Here is a 22,191-nt window from a genome sequence, read left to right on the forward strand (position 1 = left end):
CGAAGATGTCGAAAAAGTGAAGGAGTTAGCCATATAGACAATACGGAGAAAGAGCTCTTCAGGTAGATTGAAGAGTTAAGTACAAAAGACTTTCGGCAGGGGCATGTTTGGCATGCTTGAGAAACAGCATTAAAAGCTAGTGTAGCTGGAGCCAGGGAAGAGTAGGATGGGATGGGTATTGGGGCAGAATGTATGAGCCCTAATAGGCTAATATAAGGATTTTAATATTTATTCTAAGTGAAATGGAGCCATTGCAGGGTTTTGATCAGAGGACTGACATGATATGACTTGTTTTAAAAGATTACTCTATTCTTGTTCAAAGAATAGACTGAGGGTGGAGTGAGCAGGAATGAAAAAACAGAACAATTAGGAGGCTATTTCACTAATTCAAGTGAGCAATAATGGAGGTACGGATCAGGGTGGGAGTAGTGGAGATGGCAAGAAATGATAGAGTTCTGGATGTATTTTCAAGGTGTAATCAGTAAGGTTTCCTGATTAGGTGGAATGTAGAGAATGAAAGAAAGGGAAGAGTCAAGGTTGAATCCAAGATTTTGGCCTAAGCTTTTTTCTTTTTTAATTGGAAAAATGTCAAATGGAGTCCATCATAAACTGATACGGAGAATTCTGTGCATGGAGCAAGTTTGGAGAAAATGGGAAGACTTCTCAACAAGCTTTTGGCTTCCTTGAATTTTCTTTATGGTTTTTCTGTTTCGTGTTTGACTTGTGCCACCTTTATAATTTCATTTCTTCTACTTACTTTTGGTTTAATTTGCTCTTCTGTTACTTTATTAAGGTAGAAATTGAAATCATTCATTTGAGGCCTTTTTTTCTAATACAGGCATTTAGTTGATACAAATTTCTTCCTAAGTACTGCTTTAGCATCCAAAATACTTTCTAATTTTCCTTCTTTGACTCATAAGTTACTTACAAGTTTTTTACTCACTTCCACAAATGCAATTAGGTTGAGGTGGTTGATACTGTTGTTCTTATCTTTTTTATCCTACTGATATGTTGTGTACTTGCTCTACTAATTATTGAGAGAGGTATTGAAATCTCATACATTAATTTTGGTTTTATCTATTTCTCCTTGCAGAAGTTTTTCTTTCATGTAATTTGAACCTCTTTTATTAGTTGGATAAATGCTTAGGTTTATTGTGTCCTCTTGATTCAGAAGAAGACATGGAACTAGGGATATCATTTCTGACGTCAGATGGATCTTGGCTGAAAGAAGAGAATACCAGAAAGATGTTTGCCTGAATTTTATCGACTGTGCAAAGGCACTTGACTGTGTGGATCATAACAAATTATGGATGACATTGCGAAGAATGGGAATTCCAGAACACTTAATTGTGCTCACGTGGAACCTGTTATTTAGACCAAGAAGCACCCATTCGAACAGAACAAGGGGATACTGTATGGCTTAAAATCAGGAAAGGTGTGCGTCAGGGTTGTATCTTTTCACCATACTTACTCGATCTGTATGTTGAGAAAATAATCTGAGAAGCTGGACTATTTGAAGAAGAACAGGGCATCAAAATTGGAGGAAGACTCATTAACAACCTGTGATATGCAGATGTTACAGCCTTGATTGCTGAAAGCAAAGAGGACTTGAAGCACTTGCTGATAAAGATCAAGAACTACAGCCTTCAGTATGGGTCACACCTCAACATAAAGCAAAAATCCTCACAACTGGACCAATAAAAAAACATTATGATAAATGGAGAAACTATTGAAGTTGTCAAGGATTTCATTTTACTTAAATCCACAATCAATGCCCACGGAAGCAGCAATCAAGAAATCAAACGACATATTCCATTGATTAAACGTGCTGCAAAAAACCTCTTTAAAGTGTTAAAATAAAAAATGTCACTTTGAGGACTAAGGTGCACCTGACCCAAGCCAGGGTATTTTCAGTCACCTCATATGCATGTGAAAGCTGGACAATAAGGAAGGCCAGAGAAGAAATGATGCCTTTGAATTATGGTGTTGGCGAAAAATATCGAATATACCATAGACTGCCAGAAGAATGAACAAATCTGTCTTAGAAGAAGTAAAGTCAGAATGGTCCCTAGAAGCGAGGATGGTGAGACTTCATCTTACGTATTATGGATATGTTATCAGGAGGGATCAGTCCCTGGAGAAGGACGTCATGCTTGATAATGTAGAGAGTCAGTGAAAAAGAGGAAGACCCTCAACAAGATGGATTGCAACAGCGGGTTCAAACATAGAAATGGCTGTGAGGATGGCACAGGACCAGGCAGTGTTTCATTTTGTTGTACACAGGGTCGCTATGAGTCAGAACCAACTCAACAGCACCTAACAACAACAACAACCCTTGTAGTTGTGGATGCTTTGAATGGGTAAAGAAGTACAGAATTTAGTGCATGCTTATAAAAAGCCCTTTCATTACAGGGTTAAGTAATAGTGAGAAATGTGACCTCTACTGGGTAGTAAATAGACCCTTTTTATATACAGAAGCATTGTTCTATTTGGTTTCATAATGAAAGCATTCATTATATCTAGCATTTGTATAGGGTCAGTTGTTTGATAATGTAATATGACCCTGATTGCAATTTGTGGTGGAAAGGGGTGGTTGTGGTTACTATAAGGACCCTAATTATAGCATTTATTTTGCACTTACAAAATGAACTTCATTTTTATCAGTGTTTGTGAAGTGTGAGTAATCAAATTCCTTTAAGGTTTGCTGTTGAGTTATCACTGGTGAGGTACATCTTTTCACATGTATATGATTAGCTATCAATATAATTTGATCCTGGTGCTTTTTCCTCACTGTGGTTATTTAAAAGTGAAAATGTCTTTGGTGCCCTTACTCATCTAGTTGTTTCCTTTTTGAAAAAGCAACTCATCACATAAGTTTAGAAACACTTGCTGGATTTTGAGAGTATTTTCTTTCGCATTTCAAAATGAAATACTTCGTGTTCGTAAGGATTTTTTTTTTTTTTTAACATTTTACCATTAAAAGGAATATAATAATCCTGTTGTAATTCCCTGTTAAAAGCAGGACGGTTCCGATTGTTTTAAGCTTAATTAGCAGATTTTGAAATTATATTCTTCCTTAGCCCTGTTTACATACAAATCTTTTCACTGTAGTACAAGGAGAGATGAGGGTCCCTGAAGAAGCTCTTAAGGTAAGAATTTTTATTTGTTTTGTAACCCTGCCTACCACTTACTAGGGTTGATTTCACTCATGGGTGTTTCAATTCCATTTTTAAATGTTTTATAGCATGAGAAGTTTACTATTCAGCTTCAGTTGTCCCAAAAATCTTCAGAATCAGAATTATCAAAATCTGCATGTGCCAAAAGCATAGACTCAAAGGTAGCAGACGTTGCAACAGAAGCGCAGCACAAAGCTACAGAAGCACTAAAGTCTGAGGAAAAATCCATGGGTAAGTTGGCCTCTTTGAAAATACCGTATTTGTAACTGAGTGTGAAGAAATGGCATGCTTTTTCTTAAAAGCTTGGCCATGTCTTGTTAGGTGTTTACTAAATGAGTTATAATAATAATGATGATTTAAGAGTTTTGTATGGTTTATCTCTTTGTGGGTTTTAATGTAGCCAATTTTTTTAATGCATTCATTAGAAAGCATAATAAGATGCATAATTACATATGACATTTGTGTGTAGGTGTATTTAATGTTTATTTGAGGGAAATAAAGTTTACCACATAATTTTTTTTTATTTCACATTTGCTATTTTTTCTGAATTGTAACTGAAATATGACTTAAAGGAAAAAAATAAGATATCCGATAATGCTACATCATTGAAATTATTATTATCATATTTAGCATATTTCATGCACTGTGAAAAATACTTTACATAATTTCATTCAAACAAAAGCAAGATTTTTAATTAATAGGTAATACCAAATTTGCCCAAATAAAAATGTATTAGTCCTCCTGGTAACACTAGTTTAAATCTAGTTACTGTGCAATGCCACTGGACTTTTAAAAAAATAAAAAACGGTTGCTCATGGCAAACGTTAATTTTGCCTTTTATATTTAGACTTAATGAGCCATTGCTGACAGACTGGTTTCATTTTTCCCTAGCTGATTATTGCCTAGTTTCTCTGAACTTGTTCTAGTAAGGCCACTTTCTGTCTAAATTTTCAAGTCAAGGACCATTTGTTATAAGTGTTATTTACCAAAGAAACCGTACACTTGAAGAAAAAACTATTGGGAGATAGCAGGTTGCATTACTTACTTGCTGTGTAAATTTTCATTTATTTAGTCATGTCCAACACTGACAAGGTCTTAGACAATACTGTTATTCAACTTAGGGTGCTTTTCAGGTATCTAGACTATACTTTGTTGTTTTTTTTTTTTTTTTTTTCACTTAATAAACCAAGAAGGCAATTTTAGCATTCTGCAAAAGCGTACCTTTTTTCTGTTTCATCTGCTTTTGACAGACTTTTCCCACCTTTTTCCAGATACTTCTGCTATGCCCCGTGGTACTCCATTATACGGGCAGCCATCGTGGTGGGGGGATGATGAGGTGGATGAACAGAGTGCTGTCAAGTCAAATGGCAAACCTGAAGAGAAAAATGAAACTGGGATGTCAGGTAAAAGATCTCAATGACTATGACATTAAGTGAATATATTGGGAAGAATTTATAATCTAAGCAAAATTCTGCTTTGAAAAGAGTTATCTGCTACTCTGTAACTTGATAATTGATGTATATTTTAATTTTAAATTCTTGAATGAGTCTCACTGTATATTTATTACAGTATCTTTATAATGCACTTTTATTTTTTTTCTAGTTTATGAGATTGTTAAAACTTGAAAAATAAAATAATGATATAGTTGGCCATTTTTAGTATTTTAAAATAATTATTAAAATGTATCAATGAAACCAAAATAGTACAAACTAATATTCCATGTTTTCATTATATTTACAATCATGTCATAATTTAAAACAAGTAATTTCTACTATGTTCAGAAATGTGATGTGAAATTAAATTTTTTTTTTAAATCTCAGGATACAGTGTTGGGATATAGTAACAGGAAGATTAGCTGTGTTTGGCAATCAGAAAAAAAGAAATAGTTCTGGGCCAGATTCTCAGACTGATAGTCAGGGAACATATTCTTTTGTTGGAGGGGTTTAGTAGTGACCTAAGTGTCTGTAAGCCAGAAAGTCAAGATTTCCAGGAAATAAACGAGGTATCAGTTGTGTTTCCCGTAAGGACCTGGTAAATACAATAAAACTGAAGGATGGAGCACACAGTTTCTGTCATAACAGCAAACAAGGATCCAGACCTGGAGAAATTAACCACAGGCACCAGGCATCAGCATGGAAGAAACAGTCTGAGCTCTTGTCAGTTTTCTGCTCGTGACACTAGTCTTACAAAATCAGTAAGACACTTAGCTGGAAAATAACAGCACTTGTTCTTTAAATATACTCTATCAGGGTACAAATCTAAGAAAGGTGGAATTATCAGCTTGATCTTACAGTGCCCCATACTGAAGTCAACTTTGCAAATAAATTTCCATCGCTGCTTCTTTTGTGTCACCAACAGTTTTCTTCCTTCCCAATCTCAAAACCTTAGTATTATTTAGTATGCCTTCCTATGCGAATTATAGAAATGCTACCCAAGACTCAACAGGAAGGAAATTTGCTAGTTCATGTAACTGAACCCTTTCAGAGTAGGTGAATCCAGCATCAAGTATCTAGTTTCTCTCTGTCTCAGCCCTGCTGTCCACAGTGGCTGCGTACCGAGATGGTTTCCCCTCATAGTCAAGGGCTGCTTATGAGCAGCCGTCAGGGTTATATGCTACTTTGATCACTTCCAGCAGAAAAGCTCAAAGGTTGCTTCCAGGAGACTTCCAGAAAATGAAAGAACTTCCCAGTAGGTCTCAAGACTTATTTCATTGGCCTCTCACAGATTCATGAGTAGGTCATCTGTTTATTTCTGAACCAATCCCTGGCGAGGAATATGAGAATATTCTTAAACCAGTGTTGTCCACCCTGAAGCTGAGTATGGGATTAATTATCCTCTCAGGCAGACATGTGGACTGTGTCAGGGAAGAATGAATACCTTTAGGAGGGAAGAACAGGAAATGGATATTGGAAGGCAATCAAGAATATCCATTTTATTTGACGTCTTTGTGACTTTTGTTCCCTTCCCCTCATCTGTTTAAATATATTACCTAATTCTGTTGTCTTTTTTTTCACTGAGTCATAATTGAGCTTCCTACTTCCAGTTTCACCCCTCCTGCAGTTTATTTCACATAACATGCCTTTTTTTTTTTTTATGCCTAAACTGTCCTTTATTCCCTTTTTTCAAGAAACTACAGTAGCTGCCCTTTGCCTGCCAAACACTATCTCATTCTGTAAGGAGCCCTGGTGGCACAGTGGTTAAGTGCTTGGCTGCTAAGTGAAAGGTCAGCAGTTCAAACCTACCAGCCACTTCTAAGGAAAAAGATTTGGCAGTCTGCTCCCATAAAGCTTACAGTCTTCGAAACCCTAGGCTGTTCTACTCTGTCCTATAGAGTCACTATGAGTCAGAATTCACTCGATATCAATGGGTGAGTCTCATACTGTACTGTTTCTTCTCATCTAAACTGTAAGTTCCTGACTTCAAGGACCACATATTACACGATCATGGTGAACTAGAGCCATCTAGTAGAGAGAGGTAGGAAAAAAACAGAACAAAAATAGCAACCTTACTAGTTAGGTGGTTAATTTAAAAGAAAACATAGTGGAATCGAAACATTGCAAATTCTAAAAATAATTGTGATAGTGATTTTATGTAGACACTAAAAATTTGGCCCTACCCGGTATACAAAACAACTTCTGTAATCTGAAAAACATAAATTTCTGGAATATAATAAAATGTATACGTCACTTTTTTTTCTTTTTTTTTTTTACTGGAAACAGAACCCCGATTTATAATAATAGCTGACTCTTCTATGGTATTGACTTTAGCCATTTTTTTTTTTTTTTTTTTAATGCTTGCCTTACATTTACTCACTTAATCCTCACAGCAATGCTTGAAGGTGGGTATTGTTATTTTTCTCATTTTATGGATAAGAAAACTGAGGTGCAGCCTTGGTAATTTAACTTACCATGGTCACCCAGCTGGCAAAAAGTGGAGGCAGTCCATGGTTTTAATCATAAGCAATTGATATTTCATTGATTGATACTCTTGTAAATAAACATACACACACAGTCACTATCACTCCAAAAGGACATACTTCATAGGGTGCAAAGATTTAAACTGTAGAAAGCTAGGCATAAAAACTTGACCCCTCATACCTCACTGTAATAAAATGCGTTTCAAACTGTGAAGCATCCAGCAGTAATTTCAGCTATGTGAACGAAACTGAATTCTTAAATGACTGTGTGGTGTATCTCATGGAGTGTGGTTTCTGCCAGATGACCAGAAGCTGCCTCATAATCTTGTATTGTTTTTGAGTAATAAAGAATTAATTCACTAAGGTCTTAGGTTAAATATATTAAAGAGCCCTGTCAGATGTATCTGAATAATAGCCTTATGAGGGTCTCTCTTGTGTTAAATAGCTTAAAGAGCCTTGTCAGATGTATCCGAATAATAATCTGAGTATGAGGTGGTGGTTGTTTCAACTTCCTAAGTTGAGGTTTTCTTAAAATGCAGGGTGAGGGAGATAGTTTACTGGCCTAAAATAATTTCTGAAGCAAGCAGAAATTGTAGAATCAGATTAGAAAATGTGTACCACAGTAAGCTCTCATTTAATTTGATCACGTTGAAATTAAAGTAGTTTTTTAAAAAAGTTTGAGATTATGCAATGTAAATAATGAGTTTAATAACTTATGCTCTAAGCATACTTTTAAGGTAAAAACAAAAAATGATTTTCTTCTTGGCTACCAATTTTTAGAGTTTAAAAATCTAGTACTTATTTTGAGAAGTGAGCATTCCAGGAAGGATAATAGGGTGTCTGCTGTGTAGGAATTTTTTATGTCCCTCTCTGTGAGTTCACATGCATCCGAAATCTCCTAAAGGCTTGCCATGTAGTCTGGAAGCAAATATGTACATTAGAGCAATCACAGCTTCCCGAAAGTGCGTGAGTGTTTTGAGTCCTAATAAGAAGGAAAGGCCTTTGGGCGGCATAATTGGTTTTTTTGCGCTTGACTACTAATCTAAAGGTTAGTGGTTCCAACCACCCGGTGGCACCATGGAAGAAAGGCCTGGCGATCTGCTTCCTTAAAGATCATAGCCAGGAAAACCCCATGGAGCTGTTATACTCTGTAACGCATGGCCATTGGTCGGAATTGACTTGATGGCAATGGATTTTTTGTTATAAAGAAGGGAAATTTGTCCTCATTTTATCTTCACCTATGCTCAGCTATACCCTCTCTTCTACTTGCTGGCTTGGTTTAAACATTTATTTAGGTTGCAATTAAAAGCCTTTGAATGTTGTATAGATTTTAAAAAGGTGTTCATGTGTGTCCAGCTCTAAGGAATGTATTTTAATCCAATCAAACCAATTTTGATAACTTTTAATTTGTAACTCCTTTTTAGCAAAAGGAGATTCCCAAGTCTGTTTAATTTAAAGTACTTGGAATAGAGTAGGTTGCATGAATGTCTTAAATGAAATGAGCCTTCATAATTATAGTCTTTGTCATCTCTAATTAGTTTTATATTTTTATTTACTGTAATACATAAAAAGGAAGGGAACGTTTATTCTGGATTATGTGTTTTATTAGAAAAGTTCATGAACATTAGAGTATAAATGTTATCTGTCTCTTGAGCTTTTTAGAGTTAGAGTTTTTGTTTTAGGTTCTTGGTTCCCTCATTCTTCCTGTGTTGGAGAGTTGGAGGAAGAGAATTCGAAGAAAAGTTTATTTTTGTGGTTACTTTGTACCAAGCTTTTGTTCTGGGTAATTTAAATAATCTCACTTAATAGTTACCTCACTAAACCTCCACAACAGTCTTGTGGGTAGATATCATCTCCCCATTTTATTGATTAGGAAAATGAGAATACAAAACTGATAGAGACAGGATTTATCTGATTTCAAATCTCAGTCAGGTTTTCACTAAGCCAGGCTGCCTGGTTCTGATCGCTAAATCATAACGTGTTGCCTTTCCACTCTCTTGTGCTTCTTTGACATTGTTGGATAAGCGAGTTCTGAATAACTTACGTAGGTGTTACCCTGTATAAATTACAGGCTTCTAGTCGTGTGGGTAAAGGCAGTTTTGAAGTAGGACCAGTTTATGGAATGGCACCCTTTTAAAAAGTGGTGTGCGGAGTTGTTCATTTCTGATGTTTTAATATAATGGGACACATTGAATATGTGTATTAATTTTGAATTTTTCTTAGAGGAAAAAGGAGGAGATATTCCCTTGATGGATAAGTGACAAGTGGATGACAAATGCTGTACCAGCTATTTGAGGTTTTTGCTTCATAGCTCAACCACATCACTTTTATTTGGGTATCAAGACAGTGGTAGGAAACTACCACCTTTTGGCCCCAGTGTTACTCTGCTAGCCTAATAATGAGCAAAAGCACAAAAAGATTGATAGGATAGGTTTACAAACTAATTATACTGTACGGAATTGATAAAGTTCCGTACATTATGTATGGTAAATGAATTTATGACTAAAAAATAAAACAAATAACATTAATGAGTTTGTGAATATATGAGGAGTAGGTAATTCATTTTATTCTCATAGAAATTTTAAGTGACAGACCTTCAGCCCAAGCATTCACCAAGTGGACATTTAATTAATAAGAAAAAGACAAATTAACTCTTTAATAAAAAAATTAAAATGACTTTAGGGTATTATGAGTTGTGTCATTATTGCTATATTGTTATAACATTTTTCTAACGTTCTTTTGTTTTCAGTGGAAAGAAAAACTAAGTAGATTCTTAAAAAGATAATTTTTACATTAAAATTGTTATTGTTAATATAATCTTTTTGCCTCCTATTTAGTTTTTTTTTCCCCCCTTTAGAAAGTTTATCATTCTTAGAAATGGACATCTTCCATACCCTACACCACACATTTGATTACAGGGATTTAGCTGACCCATTCTACAACTTAAAAGGAAACCATTTTATGATTGTTTCATATTCAGAGTATTGCCAAGAAACCAGTTATCACACCTGATGAATCCCATTAAGGTTTAATATTTGAGAAGATGTTTCAAAAGTCTAAATACTCCACTTAGTTAGAAAATGGTTGAAAACAACTTAGTCTCCCTATATTGCCTTTTCTTCCTAGTAAATTCTTGTGCAAATGATTTTTCGGTCAACCTGTTTAAAAACTGAATGCTTCTCTGAGCTTTAGGGGAATACATATCATTTGAATTCACTCTTCACCATCTTGATAGTAGACATGGTTCTTTTACTTCCTGAACAGGAGTAGTTTAATCTTTTTTATTTTGCATTTGCACTAATAACACATACTTAAAATTTTCCAATTGTTATTTTCATGTATATTCCTTTATATATTTGTAAATGTATTTATTTTTATGCCTCTATGTTAGTGTTTATGGCAACAGAAGAATAGTGATAGTGTCCTAGAGGTGCTTGCTCCTTCAGCCACATTGTTAATGATCTGAGATTTATAATTCAGCTTTCCTCTAAGGATTTTTGACATTCTGTGCACATCCTTCTATAAGCAGACGTACACTAATTTTTTTCGGGAATTATTGGTTGGCAATTCAATTTTCTATTTTTAGCTTATTTCTTTCACACTGCTGCTTGGATTGCAATGCTGCAAACCCACAAGTTTTATCTTTAACCATTCTTTATAAAATGTATGTATCTCTTTGAAAGGATCATACATCGGTAATATTATTTTATATCATTCTGCAAGTCATGTCTGTGAATGTGATGGTGAAGAGTGGTAAGTGCAGTCATTACTTCTAGAGCATCGCTTACATATTTACTTCTGTATCCTCTTTTGAGTACCTGTTTTTGGAGCTCTGCTTATATTCATAGATATTTCATTTATCTCATCCTGATGACTTGACAAGGATATTCATCCTTTTTCTGTCACTCTAGATGTATACATTTCAGTTCTTTTGTACTCTGATTTCTAGATCCAAGTTGGAAAAGATAATGGATCTAGCCATGCAAGGTCCATCTCGGTTTGCTTTGCTGTCCTTTTGCGTTTGCTGCTGCCTAACTTGCATCTTCTCCTGTTAAGTGAATACTACATAGACGTCAGCAGATTCACTAAAGCATACTGTTGATAGTCAAGATTCTTCTTCTCTGTGACATTTATTCTCTGATACAAATGCCATTGTTTTTCATCCAGACTGGGATCTGCCTTTCGGTTCTCAAGGAGTAATTCAGGTGGTCTTTGCTGGACTCCTTCAAGTGCTAGAAGCTTCCAAATATTTTGAATTTTCTCTTATTTTTCTCATTAGGGTGCAGCATAGATTCCAAGCGAGTTGAGGAACAACCTGCAGCTGCAAGTGAAGAAGTACTTTTTCCTTTCTGTAGGGAACCAAGTTATTTTGAAATCCCTACAAAAGAATTCCAGCAACCATCACAAATAACAGAGAGCACTATTCATGAAATCCCAACAAAAGACACACCAAGTCCCCACACAACAGGTGCAGGGCATGCTTCATTTACCATTGAATTTGATGACAGTACCCCAGGAAAGGTAACTATTAGAGACCACGTGACAAAGTTTACTTCTGATCAGCGCCACAAGTCAAAGAAGTCCTCTCCTGGAACTCAAGACCTGCTGGGAATTCAAACAGGGATGATGGCACCAGAAAACAAAGTGGCTGACTGGCTAGCACAGAACAACCCTCCTCAAATGATATGGGAAAGAACAGAAGTGGATTCCAAAAGCATTAAAAGTGATGTTCCAGTTTACTTGAAAAGGTTGAAAGGTAAAGTGAATTGATCATTTGAGAACTTCCTATTTTACGATAAAGAAAATTCGCTCTTCACTGAACTATCTGTTCGGTAGAAAACTTCTGCTTTTTCAAAGGTTTATATTTAAGTTTAAAGCTTAAAAGCAAGCCACACTGTTCATGTCCAACTTACTTATTCAAAATAGTCTTTCTTCATTTTCTTGCCAAAACCAGATTGGTTTTGTGAATTTGTATTTATATCATTAAATATGTTTCTTTTTTCTATAGAAATACAAGATTTGTTTAGTTTACTAGTGGAATTCCCTAGAAGATAAATCCCATCATTCGCTTAATTTAAGGAAAAGATACATTCTATTCGTCTCTATCATGATGCTTCCAGCAAAATATCAATATTTAGATTTTGAAAGAAATTTTAAGCCATTTGATAATGGGGCAAAAGTTTTACTTTGGGAATGTAGTCACATTGTTCATAGTGTTTCAAGCCGTTCTCATAGAACAAAGATTTTTGGTTTAGAGATAGTTGCTAGGAATCTATTAATCTAATTTAAAAAATTTTTGTGAAAGTCACAATTAAATGCTCATTGTGATTTACTTAATATATATCCTTTATTTAACAGTTGGCCGAATAAGTAAATCTTCACACCTGTGTCAGCTGATCATTTTTCCCCAGTTGATTTTGCCCGTTAAATTTGTTTTACAATTGACTACAGATTTGTGTTACTCTGTGTTACTTTTAACAAGCTGTCCATAAGGAAAACAGTTTTGAGCAAATTGTGGTTGCATGTTACTCTGACTATTTTATTATACGGGGAGCTAATGGGCTTTAAAAAAGTGCTTTGAGGTCAGACTGTGACTTACCTGCTGTCTGTAACACCTCACCCAGGACTTGTGCAGGTGCTATGCATTCAGTAATTTGAATGAATGGTGAATAGATTCACTGTCATTGACAGCGTGATCCCTGGCTTAACCAGCACTTTATACCCTAGGATTCTCAAATAAAGAGGAAATGTATTCCTGTGCTTATTTTACATTACTGAGACAGTATGATTATCTAATTCTTTGTTGGGGCCTATTACTCTATGAAAAATGTAGTTACCAGCAATTACCTGGCATATGATGATCTGCTTCCACAAAGATTATTGCTAAGAAACCCCATGGGGCTGTTCTGCTGTGTCACATGGGGTCACTGTGAGTCAAAAATGACTCAGTGGCACACAAAGCAACAAATGATCTTTTACTTCTACTAAAAAAGTAAAAACAGCATTAAATATATAATCGAGACCTATATGTGTATGCGTAGGTTAAAGCATACGAATAAAAACTATCCATTTGTAAATTGACCATTTTATGGATTTAATAAATAAATAATACTGATATCCTAGTATAATATATGAGGCAGTGTCAACCTTCAAAATTTAGAAACAATTCAATTAGTCTGTTTTAAACCACTCTTAATATAAAAAAAAATGAGCTAAAAGAGCCTTTTAAAAGACAATTTCTAAAAAATGTTTATTAAACCCTTTTATAACTTTTTTATTCATTATAAAAAAAAAATTTATTTTATTATTTTTTTTTTTTATAAAAAACAGTGAAACCTGCGAGAGCCAGAACTTGAGGGACTCCCTTTTTTTTCTGGGTCTCAGAAGTTTTCTGCCTCTGACAGGGTGCAGCTAACCACTTTTCTATTGCTGTCTATTTGTAGAAAACACAGTGAAACCTGTGAGAGCTGGAACTTGACAGGACTGCCTTGTTTTTCGGGGTCTCACAGGTTTTACACCTTTGACAGGGTGCTATTGTATTTTCTATATGAGCCATTATTTTTAAGTAATGATTTTAAGATGGTTTCTACTCTCGAACAAGGCCCATTTGTGAGTCAGCCTGATTTTGATGTATATATACATCGTAGTTTCACACAGATAACATGTACCTTCTTTGTTTGTTTGCAGACTGTGGCCTCCTCCCACAAAGTTTTTGTAAGCGCCACTGTGCCAATTTTTTTTCATGTTGCTGTAAACAAAAATTAGCATAGTACTCTTACAAAAATACCTTACTGGAGGGGGTTCTGGTTGACAAACAAACGTAGAAAGTGTAAGTTATTTGCATGAAAATACAATACATATTAATGATTTGAGACTGTAAAGACCTTACCAGAAATATACAAGCAAATTACTATTATCCTTCAAAGCTGATTTATAGGTAAACATATATTCCAGTACATTGCCATTGCTTAAAGTTGTTTTAGAACCTTTTTTTGGATTTGCCTTCAGAGCATTTTATAAGCCATCCAAGAAAATGTCTTTATGACTATAACTCATTTTTGATCCAAGATAGATCCATTTTATTTCTGCAGACATATTTACAAATGACATTTGACTTTTTCCAAAAATCAGGCCTGCTCGGATAAAGATTTTCCACAATTTAGGATATCAAAAGTATATACCCACATACCCAGACTCGGAAAAAATTGTAATTATAGGAAATAGTCACAATTTTATAATATTTAGACTTTTAGCAACTGTTTAGATCAGTCAGAAGCTTGAAAGTAGACAAAACAAAACAGAACCAAAAAAACTTTGCTCCTACAAGAGTAAAGTGCACGCGCTTTGGGACAGTGAGGAAAATATTGTTCACAAAGCCCATACACTTTTACCCTTTAGGAGAGTTGCAGCTTCTTTTGGGTACAGCTACTGATGTGGGGTCGCCATGAGTTGGAATTGACTCGATGGCAACTAACAACAATGACAAGTGATTTGGCTTTTTTTCTACTCTTAAAAAAACGCTGACAGAACTTTAACATATGTAGACTTAGTTAATGACAGAAAAAATGGAAAGAAAGAAACTTTGTGAGGGGAGTTTTCTAGTGATCTTTTTGTTGAGTGAAAACAGGAAATTACAGTTTTCAGCAGAAGTTTTGGTTTGTGTAATGCTGAGAAATATAATTTTCTGAAAAAGAAAATGGCTAGTATCTAAGAGAAGTTTTAAACTATAACTGATAGGAAAGACACTGAAAGGGCCTAACACCACTGAAGTACCAAATATTATATGTTGGTACAGGAATTCAATTCTGTAACGATGGTATTGTCATTAAAATGATTTGTGTATTTATATATATTATTATTCAAGACTGTAATTTACTTTTAAATGCCGTATTTTTTACAAAAGAAATACATATTGGAGTTATTTTCAGATATTACTAACTAGGTACCTTTCCAATATAGCCAATAGAACAGAGAAATTGCTTGTAAAATGTAATATTTTTAATTTTGCGTTTGAACTAGTGGTTTTGTTTGAGTTTTGCTTGCCATCCAATATCTTTGATTCTTAGCCTAATTCCCCGAGGCAAGGGTTCCATTTATTAAACACCTGCTTTTTCTTTTCAGATTGCACTTTGAATAATGACTAATTTGAAGGAAGATTTTCATATTTGTGATCATACCTGAGCTTTATGATATTAGTCACTATTGCTCTGCTGGAAGTACTCCCCCAGCCTCCTTCATTTTAGTCTCACTCCATTTGTTCCTCTTACTCATTCTCTTTGTTTCTCTTGCCTGTTACTTTTCCAAAATGCTACCTTTCCTGTGTGCTGTGCCATTCTCTCTTCTGAGCCTTTTCCTTCCTTTTGTATGCATTTTTCTAACCTGCCATTTTCTGCAAATCACTTAGCACCAATTGGTAAGCTCTAAACCGTTAGAAACAAACCCATGAGCATTAAAACTCAATTTTTTCCCTCCTAGACCCCTGTACCTGAGTCTTTTCAGCTCATATAATCATCTTGTTCAGTGCCACATTATTCAGCAGGTACTCAGATTAAAACTTGTAGCCCAGGGAAATCCGAAAATCAGATTTAGGCCCAGAAGTATTAGAACGTACCTGGTTGACTAGATTCATTTGTAGCTTCTAAAGAAGCCATTATTTAAGCCCTGATTTGTGATACACTCTAAAACATGCACAGGATAACTCTTGACTTCCTACTAATTTCATACTGTAATAGTATAATAGTTACCATTTGATTATTTTTTTTAATATACTTCTTTAGGTAATGAGAATTCTAAATCAGTGAAAAATCAAGTAATTTTCATAGTTTCACATCTAATCACTAAGAGAACCACGTAGAGTAACTAAATGGTTTTTACTGATTATGATACAGAAAAACCTCTAGGAAGCTAATGTTTCAAAAACCAAATATATTCTAACTTGACTCTATGTTCTTTATGGGAAAGACAGAAGTAGATTTTTTTATCTGGTTTTATTTAGCATCATGCCATTTACTCAATAGCTTTATATAGTTATTTCATAGATTTACTCTTCTTTGATAGGCCTTGTGGCATGCTTTATTTAACTCTGAAGCTACCAGAGTTTAGAGCACAAAAATGCAAATTTTCAAAGCTCCAAAGATATTTGGGGGAAAATGGTACAATAATTGATGGGAGTTACAAATTTGAGTCTTTTTATTAAAAAAGAAATATACTTTTTGAAGTATTGAACATTATCAAAAGTTAAGATCCATCACATTTTTATTACATTTGTACCCTCTTTTCCTGTATAAAAATAACCATTTTAGTGGGCTCACTCTTTTCCTATCTCTCGTTCTCTCTAATGCTAGAGTCTTGATTGCTTAAATAAGGCAAGGTTTGTAGTCAGGATGTTTATTGGTGTTATGAATACAAACTATCACAGATGATATAGCATTGCTTATCTATTAAGGCATTGATGAGTCATTATAAAGTTAAAATTTGGAGAAAGAAAGGCAATCCTATTCAATTGTTTATAAAGGACCTCATTGTTAGCTGATAAAATTTGAATGTAAGCATTGCAATTGAGGGAAGTTTGCAGAGCCTGTTACTGAAAAGAACATATGACTCTGGATTGAAAAGGGAGAGAAAGGCAAAACAAATAGCACTTCTGTATATGCTTCTAATTTTCTACATGGGATTTTTTTCTTCCTTGTCTATTATATGGTTTCTTTTTGTGTCCAGGAAATAAACATGATGATGGCACACAAAGCGATTCAGAGAATGCTGGGGCCCACAGGCGCTGTAGCAAACGGGCAACTCTTGAAGAACACTTAAGGCGCCACCATTCAGAGCACAAAAAGCTGCAGAAGGCCCAGGCTACTGAAAAGCATCAAGACCAAGCTGTTGTAAGTCAAACTGCTTTTATGATTGCATTCTTTGATGAAGACAATCCCAGAAAAAGACGGTCATATTCTTTTACTCAGAGTGCGGGAATCTTGTGTCAGGAAACTACTTATTCAACACCACATACAAAACTTGAAAAAGCAAACTCTCCAACAGCAGATGCCAAAGTGGTTTCTTTGTCTTTACAGACTAGCTCTGCGCATCAGAGAGGGGGGCATGGTGTTCCACATGGGAAATTGTTAAAACAGAAATCAGAGGAGCCATCGATGTCAATACCCTTCCTGCAAACTGCATTATTAAGAAGTTCAGGGAGTCTTGGGCACAGACCAAGCCAGGAAGTGGATAAAATGTTAAAAAATCAAGCTGCTTCTGCTACTTCTGAAAAGGATAATGATGATGACCAAAGTGACAAGGGTACTTATACCATTGAGTTAGAGAATCCCAACAGTGAGGAAGTGGAAGCAAGAAAAATGATTGACAAGGTAAATAATTGAAATGTGTATATGATGTTAGCTCTTGCATGGCATATTTGACTGTTTAAAATTATTGGAAAGTCATCTTGAAGTGTCCTAATGCAGTCTGTGGTACTGAAACTTTAGGGTTTTAGTAGACAGTGGCAAGAGTAACCATAAGACCAAAATGCCTTCTGATTTTATTTTGCTTGTATTCTGAATTTTCCTGAGTTTCAAATATAAAAAATCCTGTACATTGAAACTATTGTGATATTTAAAGTTGTATAAATTTAAGATACAATTCAGAAATAGTATTTTCACTTATTTATTTAAACACTAAAAAAAAACCCTATAACCAAAAAATCAGATTGCTATGACTTTGTTATCATAAACCTAAATGTTAGTTGATAATACCTAACCACAGGTTTCCTGTGTTCTAATTGCATGTTGGAAGCAGGTGAAAATACATATATGTAAATTAATTTTTTCTTCATCCTTTTTGTCTTAATTTCCATTCACTGTTGTCTTTTGTGATAGAAAAGAAGTATTGAAAACAAAACCAGTTTGTTTATGATATTCTTAACTTAGCCAAGTATATGCCTAGTAATCATCATTTTTTATGTTTCAGATTGTTCTTTGGTATTATTAGTTTATGTGTATAATAGTTTTTGTTTGGTTTAAAAAGTAGTTTCCCCCGGTTTTACCCACAGCAAGAGAACGTTGACTTTAGAATCAGCTATTTCCTGCCCCCCCCCTCCCCGGGAAATAGCCATATAAGTTTGTCTGAACATTGATTTTTTCGTTTAAGTTCTTGTTATTCAAACATACTGAATCAGAATCTGCATTAAAAATAAGATGCCTAGTGATTCATATACATAATAATGTTTGAGATGCTGTAGTTTAGCTTATCTCCAAAGTGATCTCTCAGGAGGTGCACAAGATAACTCTTTGGGATGGAGGAAAAATGTTGGCACTTAGGTTTGCTTTTAATATCATTTTTTATTTCTATTTTTTAGAGTGTGTTCTCTTACTACATTGATATACACATGTAATTTCTAAATATATGTTTATTGAGGAGTGCACGCTCAAAATGTTTTACTATTGAGGTGTACGACTCCAAACTTTAGGAGACCTATTAGTCTAGGAATAGATGTCATGCAATAAATTCTGTTGTAGTGGTTAAGAAGAAGAAATACAGGATTTGAGAAACATTAGATGAATAAAGCAAGTTTCCTGCTTATGTTAAAGAAAGTTGAATAAGGACACACTGTTGGTATAGAGAGTGACCCTTGATGAATTTGAATTATATTCATCATTGTGAGTTGATAATGATACATAGTTCTTTTAAATTATCTCAAAATCCATAATTTTCTTTCAATGGTTATTGAGAACAAGTAGTTTGCTGTTTTAAAGACTGTCAGGAAATAAAAGTTAAAAAAAAAAAAAGGGAATGGTAAGTTTTAAAATTCAGATTAGTATTTGTTCTACTATGCCCTTGTTTGATTCATGGCTATTTTATTCATAATGATTGATATGTTCTCTAGTAAAAGATTATTTTACAGTGAGGGATTATATTGTAGTATTTAAGAACATGGACTTTTGCAAGCAGTCAAGTCTGAAATCAAGTATAAGCTCTGCATGTATTAGGTGTGTGCACTTGGGTAAATTAATGGGTTTAAGCCTCAGGTTTTTTATCTGTAAAAGGGGACAGATTTCACTTAGGTTATTAAAAGAATTCAGTAAGATATGTAAAAAGGCTTATCCCAATACCTAGCTTATCATAACAGCTTTATAAACGATGGAAACCGTGGTGGCGTAGTGGTTAAGTGCTATGGCTGCTCCTTGGAAACTCTACGGGGCAGTTCTACTCTGTCCTATAGGGTCGCTGTGAGCTGGAATCAACCCGATGGCAGTGGATTTGGTTTTTGTTTTTTTGTGTTTATTATTACCCTTATTAGAAGTTTCTGTATATCATTCTCTATGCAGGGTACTGAGAAGTCCTTGAAAGTGCTTTTAATACTGAAAGGGTCAAATATAAAGTGCAGGGGGAAACTACAGTGCAAGGGACGCGCTAGGCCAGGACAGCAGAATGCCAAGAAACAAGTCATTGTTGCAGATGAGACTCTTTAGGAAACTCCTGGCTAGACACCAAACCCATTGATGTCAAGTCGATTCCGACTCACAGAGACCCTGTAGGACAGAGTCATACTACCCCCATAGGGTTTCCAAGGAGCAGCTGGTGGGTTTGAACTGCGGACCTTTTGGTTAACAGCCGAGCTCTTTAACCACTGTGCTGCCAGGACCCCCTGGATGCACAGGATGACCATAAAACCTGGTTCACACCTGTTGTTTGAGTGTGTAGTTATTAATAACATCTTTTTGTTCTCAAAGAGAGACCCTGTTTTGACAACAAAGTATTATGGGCACACTATAGATAAATCCAAGATTTTGTATCAGGGTTCATTTAAGGGAGTAGTAGTAGTATGTGATTGGGTAGATAGCACAGAGTCATTCTTAGTTTGCATAAACCAGAAAACAAAACTAGACCATAACTATAGGGAAAAGCCAGGATCACTACATTATCTTGTGAATACCAGAGAAAAAGAACTGATGTTTCCACTAGCTGTAGTTAAAGATAAAAGCCAAAAATTCAGGTTAACTAAAGTCAGTCTCTGGAGAAACAAAAACCAGAGAACCAGGGATCAAATGTCTGAAGAAGATGAAGTAATCTGTGGGTGTGAAGAAAACAAAGGCCAAGAATAATCAGAATCAAGGCATAAGAAGCCTTTTGGGAGGAAAGGAGCAAGATATAGGCATCATATCAAATTGCTTGGATGAGCTCTGTCACCTGTTTTCTCCCTTTTGAAGTTTGGATGTCTCAGGTGGGATTGAGGCCATCAGCTGTTGTCCTTTTGAACTTATACGTTCTTTGGTCCTGAAAGTTTGCATGCAATCTAATGCTTTCCTTTTTCACTCCATCATTTGAGAGCTGGTTTGTTTCCTTGATTCATTTAGCAACTTTTATCCATCATCAACTATGTGCCAGGCTTTGTGTTAGGAGTTTTTGTTGTTAGGTGCCATCAGGTCTGTTCTGTCTCGTAGCTATCCATGTGACAGGGTAGAACTACCCATAGGGTTTTCTAGGCTGTCATCTTTATGGGAACAGATCGCCAGGCCTTTTCTCCTGCAGAGCCACTGGGGGAGTTCAAATCATCAGCCTTTCAGTTAGCAGCCAAGTGAGCTCTTAAACATTGCACCACTGGGGTAGATTCAGATTGAAAAGACAGAATTCTTCCCCTCAAGAACTGGGATGGCAATACACAGATAAAAATAGATAAATTAAAAATAATATGATAAATGCTTTGATAGACACGAGATGTTAGAGGAAGACTACCAGTAGTTTCCAAGAGGAGATGTCAGCTTAAACATCCATTCCTCAGAGAATTCTTTAGCCATCCATCCTACAGAAGCCCCAGAGTCACTGTCAAATCAACTTGTTTAATTTTAATCATAACCGTTATCGTCACTTGATAGTTACCTGTTTATTTCCACTCCCTCCACCAAACACACTCACACAAAAGAATGTAAACTCCATGAGTTCAGGAATCTAGTGCCTGGCATACTGGCTTATAAAATGTGCTCAATAAACATTTAATTTAATTGCCACCTGAGTTAGTTTTAAAATGTGTGCAGTAATCCCATAACAGGCATATAACAGGCATGGTGTAGGATAGAGCTTTCAAAAAAATATGAAACAGCCTGTAGAGAAATGCAGAAGTAGGAGAGAGAGTAGGGCTTGTTCAGATGACCCCAGTTACTTTTGGAGAGATGAAATTGGATTAGATATTGAAGGCTGTTGTGTAAAGGACTTTAGAATTTTTTTATGCTGAAGGTAGTGGGGTGTTGTTGAAGAATTTAAACAGGACAGTGACATAATCAAATTACTGTGGAAGAATGAAGAATGAATTGTAAATCAGAAAGGCCAGCAGTAGAGAAGGTAGTTGGAAAGCTGCTGATGTGTCCAGTAGTTAGTTGTGTATAAAGGTCTGGATCTTAGGTAAGAGGTCTAGGCCAGAAATACAGATTTGGAGATTATTAGAGAATAGGAGATGGCTAAGTACAAAATAAGAGATGAGAACATCTGAGGAGAATGTATAGAGTGAAAATAGACAAAAGATGAAATTGTTAGCAACAAAATTTATAGGATAGACAAAAGAATAAGAGTGAACAGAGACTGAAAAAGATCATACAGGGGAGTAAGAGAAAATAGAGTCTTGAAATCAAAAGCAAAGCAGAGTCAAAAGAAATCAAGAGTAAGCAAAAGTTCCAAATGATACACAGATGTAAGATAAGCACTAACACCTTATCAGGTTTTCCCCAAAACACGTTGTATTCCTAAGTCTAAAGGGGAGCAGAATATATATTTGTATCTTAACTTGGGAGAAGTTGCTATTAAAATAGGATCTCTGTAAAAAGATGACCAAGTGGAAATGCCATATCCTTGTTTTTCTGTGCCTGTAGAAGTTAATAGGTACTGAGATGTATTAGTTATGTAGTGCTCCTATAACAGAAATACTACAGGTGGATGGCTTTAACAAACAGAAATATATTTTCTACAGTTTAGGAGGCTAGAAGCCCGAATTCAGGGTGCCAGTTCTAGGAGAAGGCTTCTCTCTGTTGACTCTGGGGGAAGGTCCTTGTGTTTTCAGCTTCTGTTACGTGATTCTTTGGATATCTGTATGTGTCTTGGCATCTGTCTTCCCCCATC

General features: G+C 35.4%; 1 protein-coding gene across 11 annotated transcripts in view; it reads left to right on the forward strand.

Moving 5' to 3' along the window:
- The window catches only part of CEP170 (centrosomal protein 170), a 133,542-nt gene that overhangs the window by 59,571 nt on the left and 51,780 nt on the right, over positions 1-22,191 (forward strand). For 7 of the 11 annotated variants that reach the window (XM_049868119.1, XM_049868113.1, XM_049868116.1 and 4 more), the window contains exons 5-10: positions 3,091-3,149; positions 3,245-3,407; positions 4,448-4,579; positions 11,372-11,848; positions 16,810-16,973; positions 17,160-17,453. In XM_049868119.1, the coding sequence (XP_049724076.1) occupies positions 3,091-3,149; positions 3,245-3,407; positions 4,448-4,579; positions 11,372-11,848; positions 16,810-16,973; positions 17,160-17,453 (1,289 nt within the window). The remainder of the gene's footprint in view (positions 1-3,090; positions 3,150-3,244; positions 3,408-4,447; positions 4,580-11,371; positions 11,849-16,809; positions 16,974-17,159; positions 17,454-22,191) is intronic. The other 4 variants (XM_049868123.1, XM_049868122.1, XM_049868120.1 and 1 more) reach the window with 1 other exon arrangement.

Source organism: Elephas maximus, chromosome 24 (genome assembly GCF_024166365.1).
Source record: "Elephas maximus indicus isolate mEleMax1 chromosome 24, mEleMax1 primary haplotype, whole genome shotgun sequence".
In the NCBI taxonomy this organism is placed as follows: Eukaryota; Metazoa; Chordata; class Mammalia; order Proboscidea; family Elephantidae; genus Elephas; species Elephas maximus.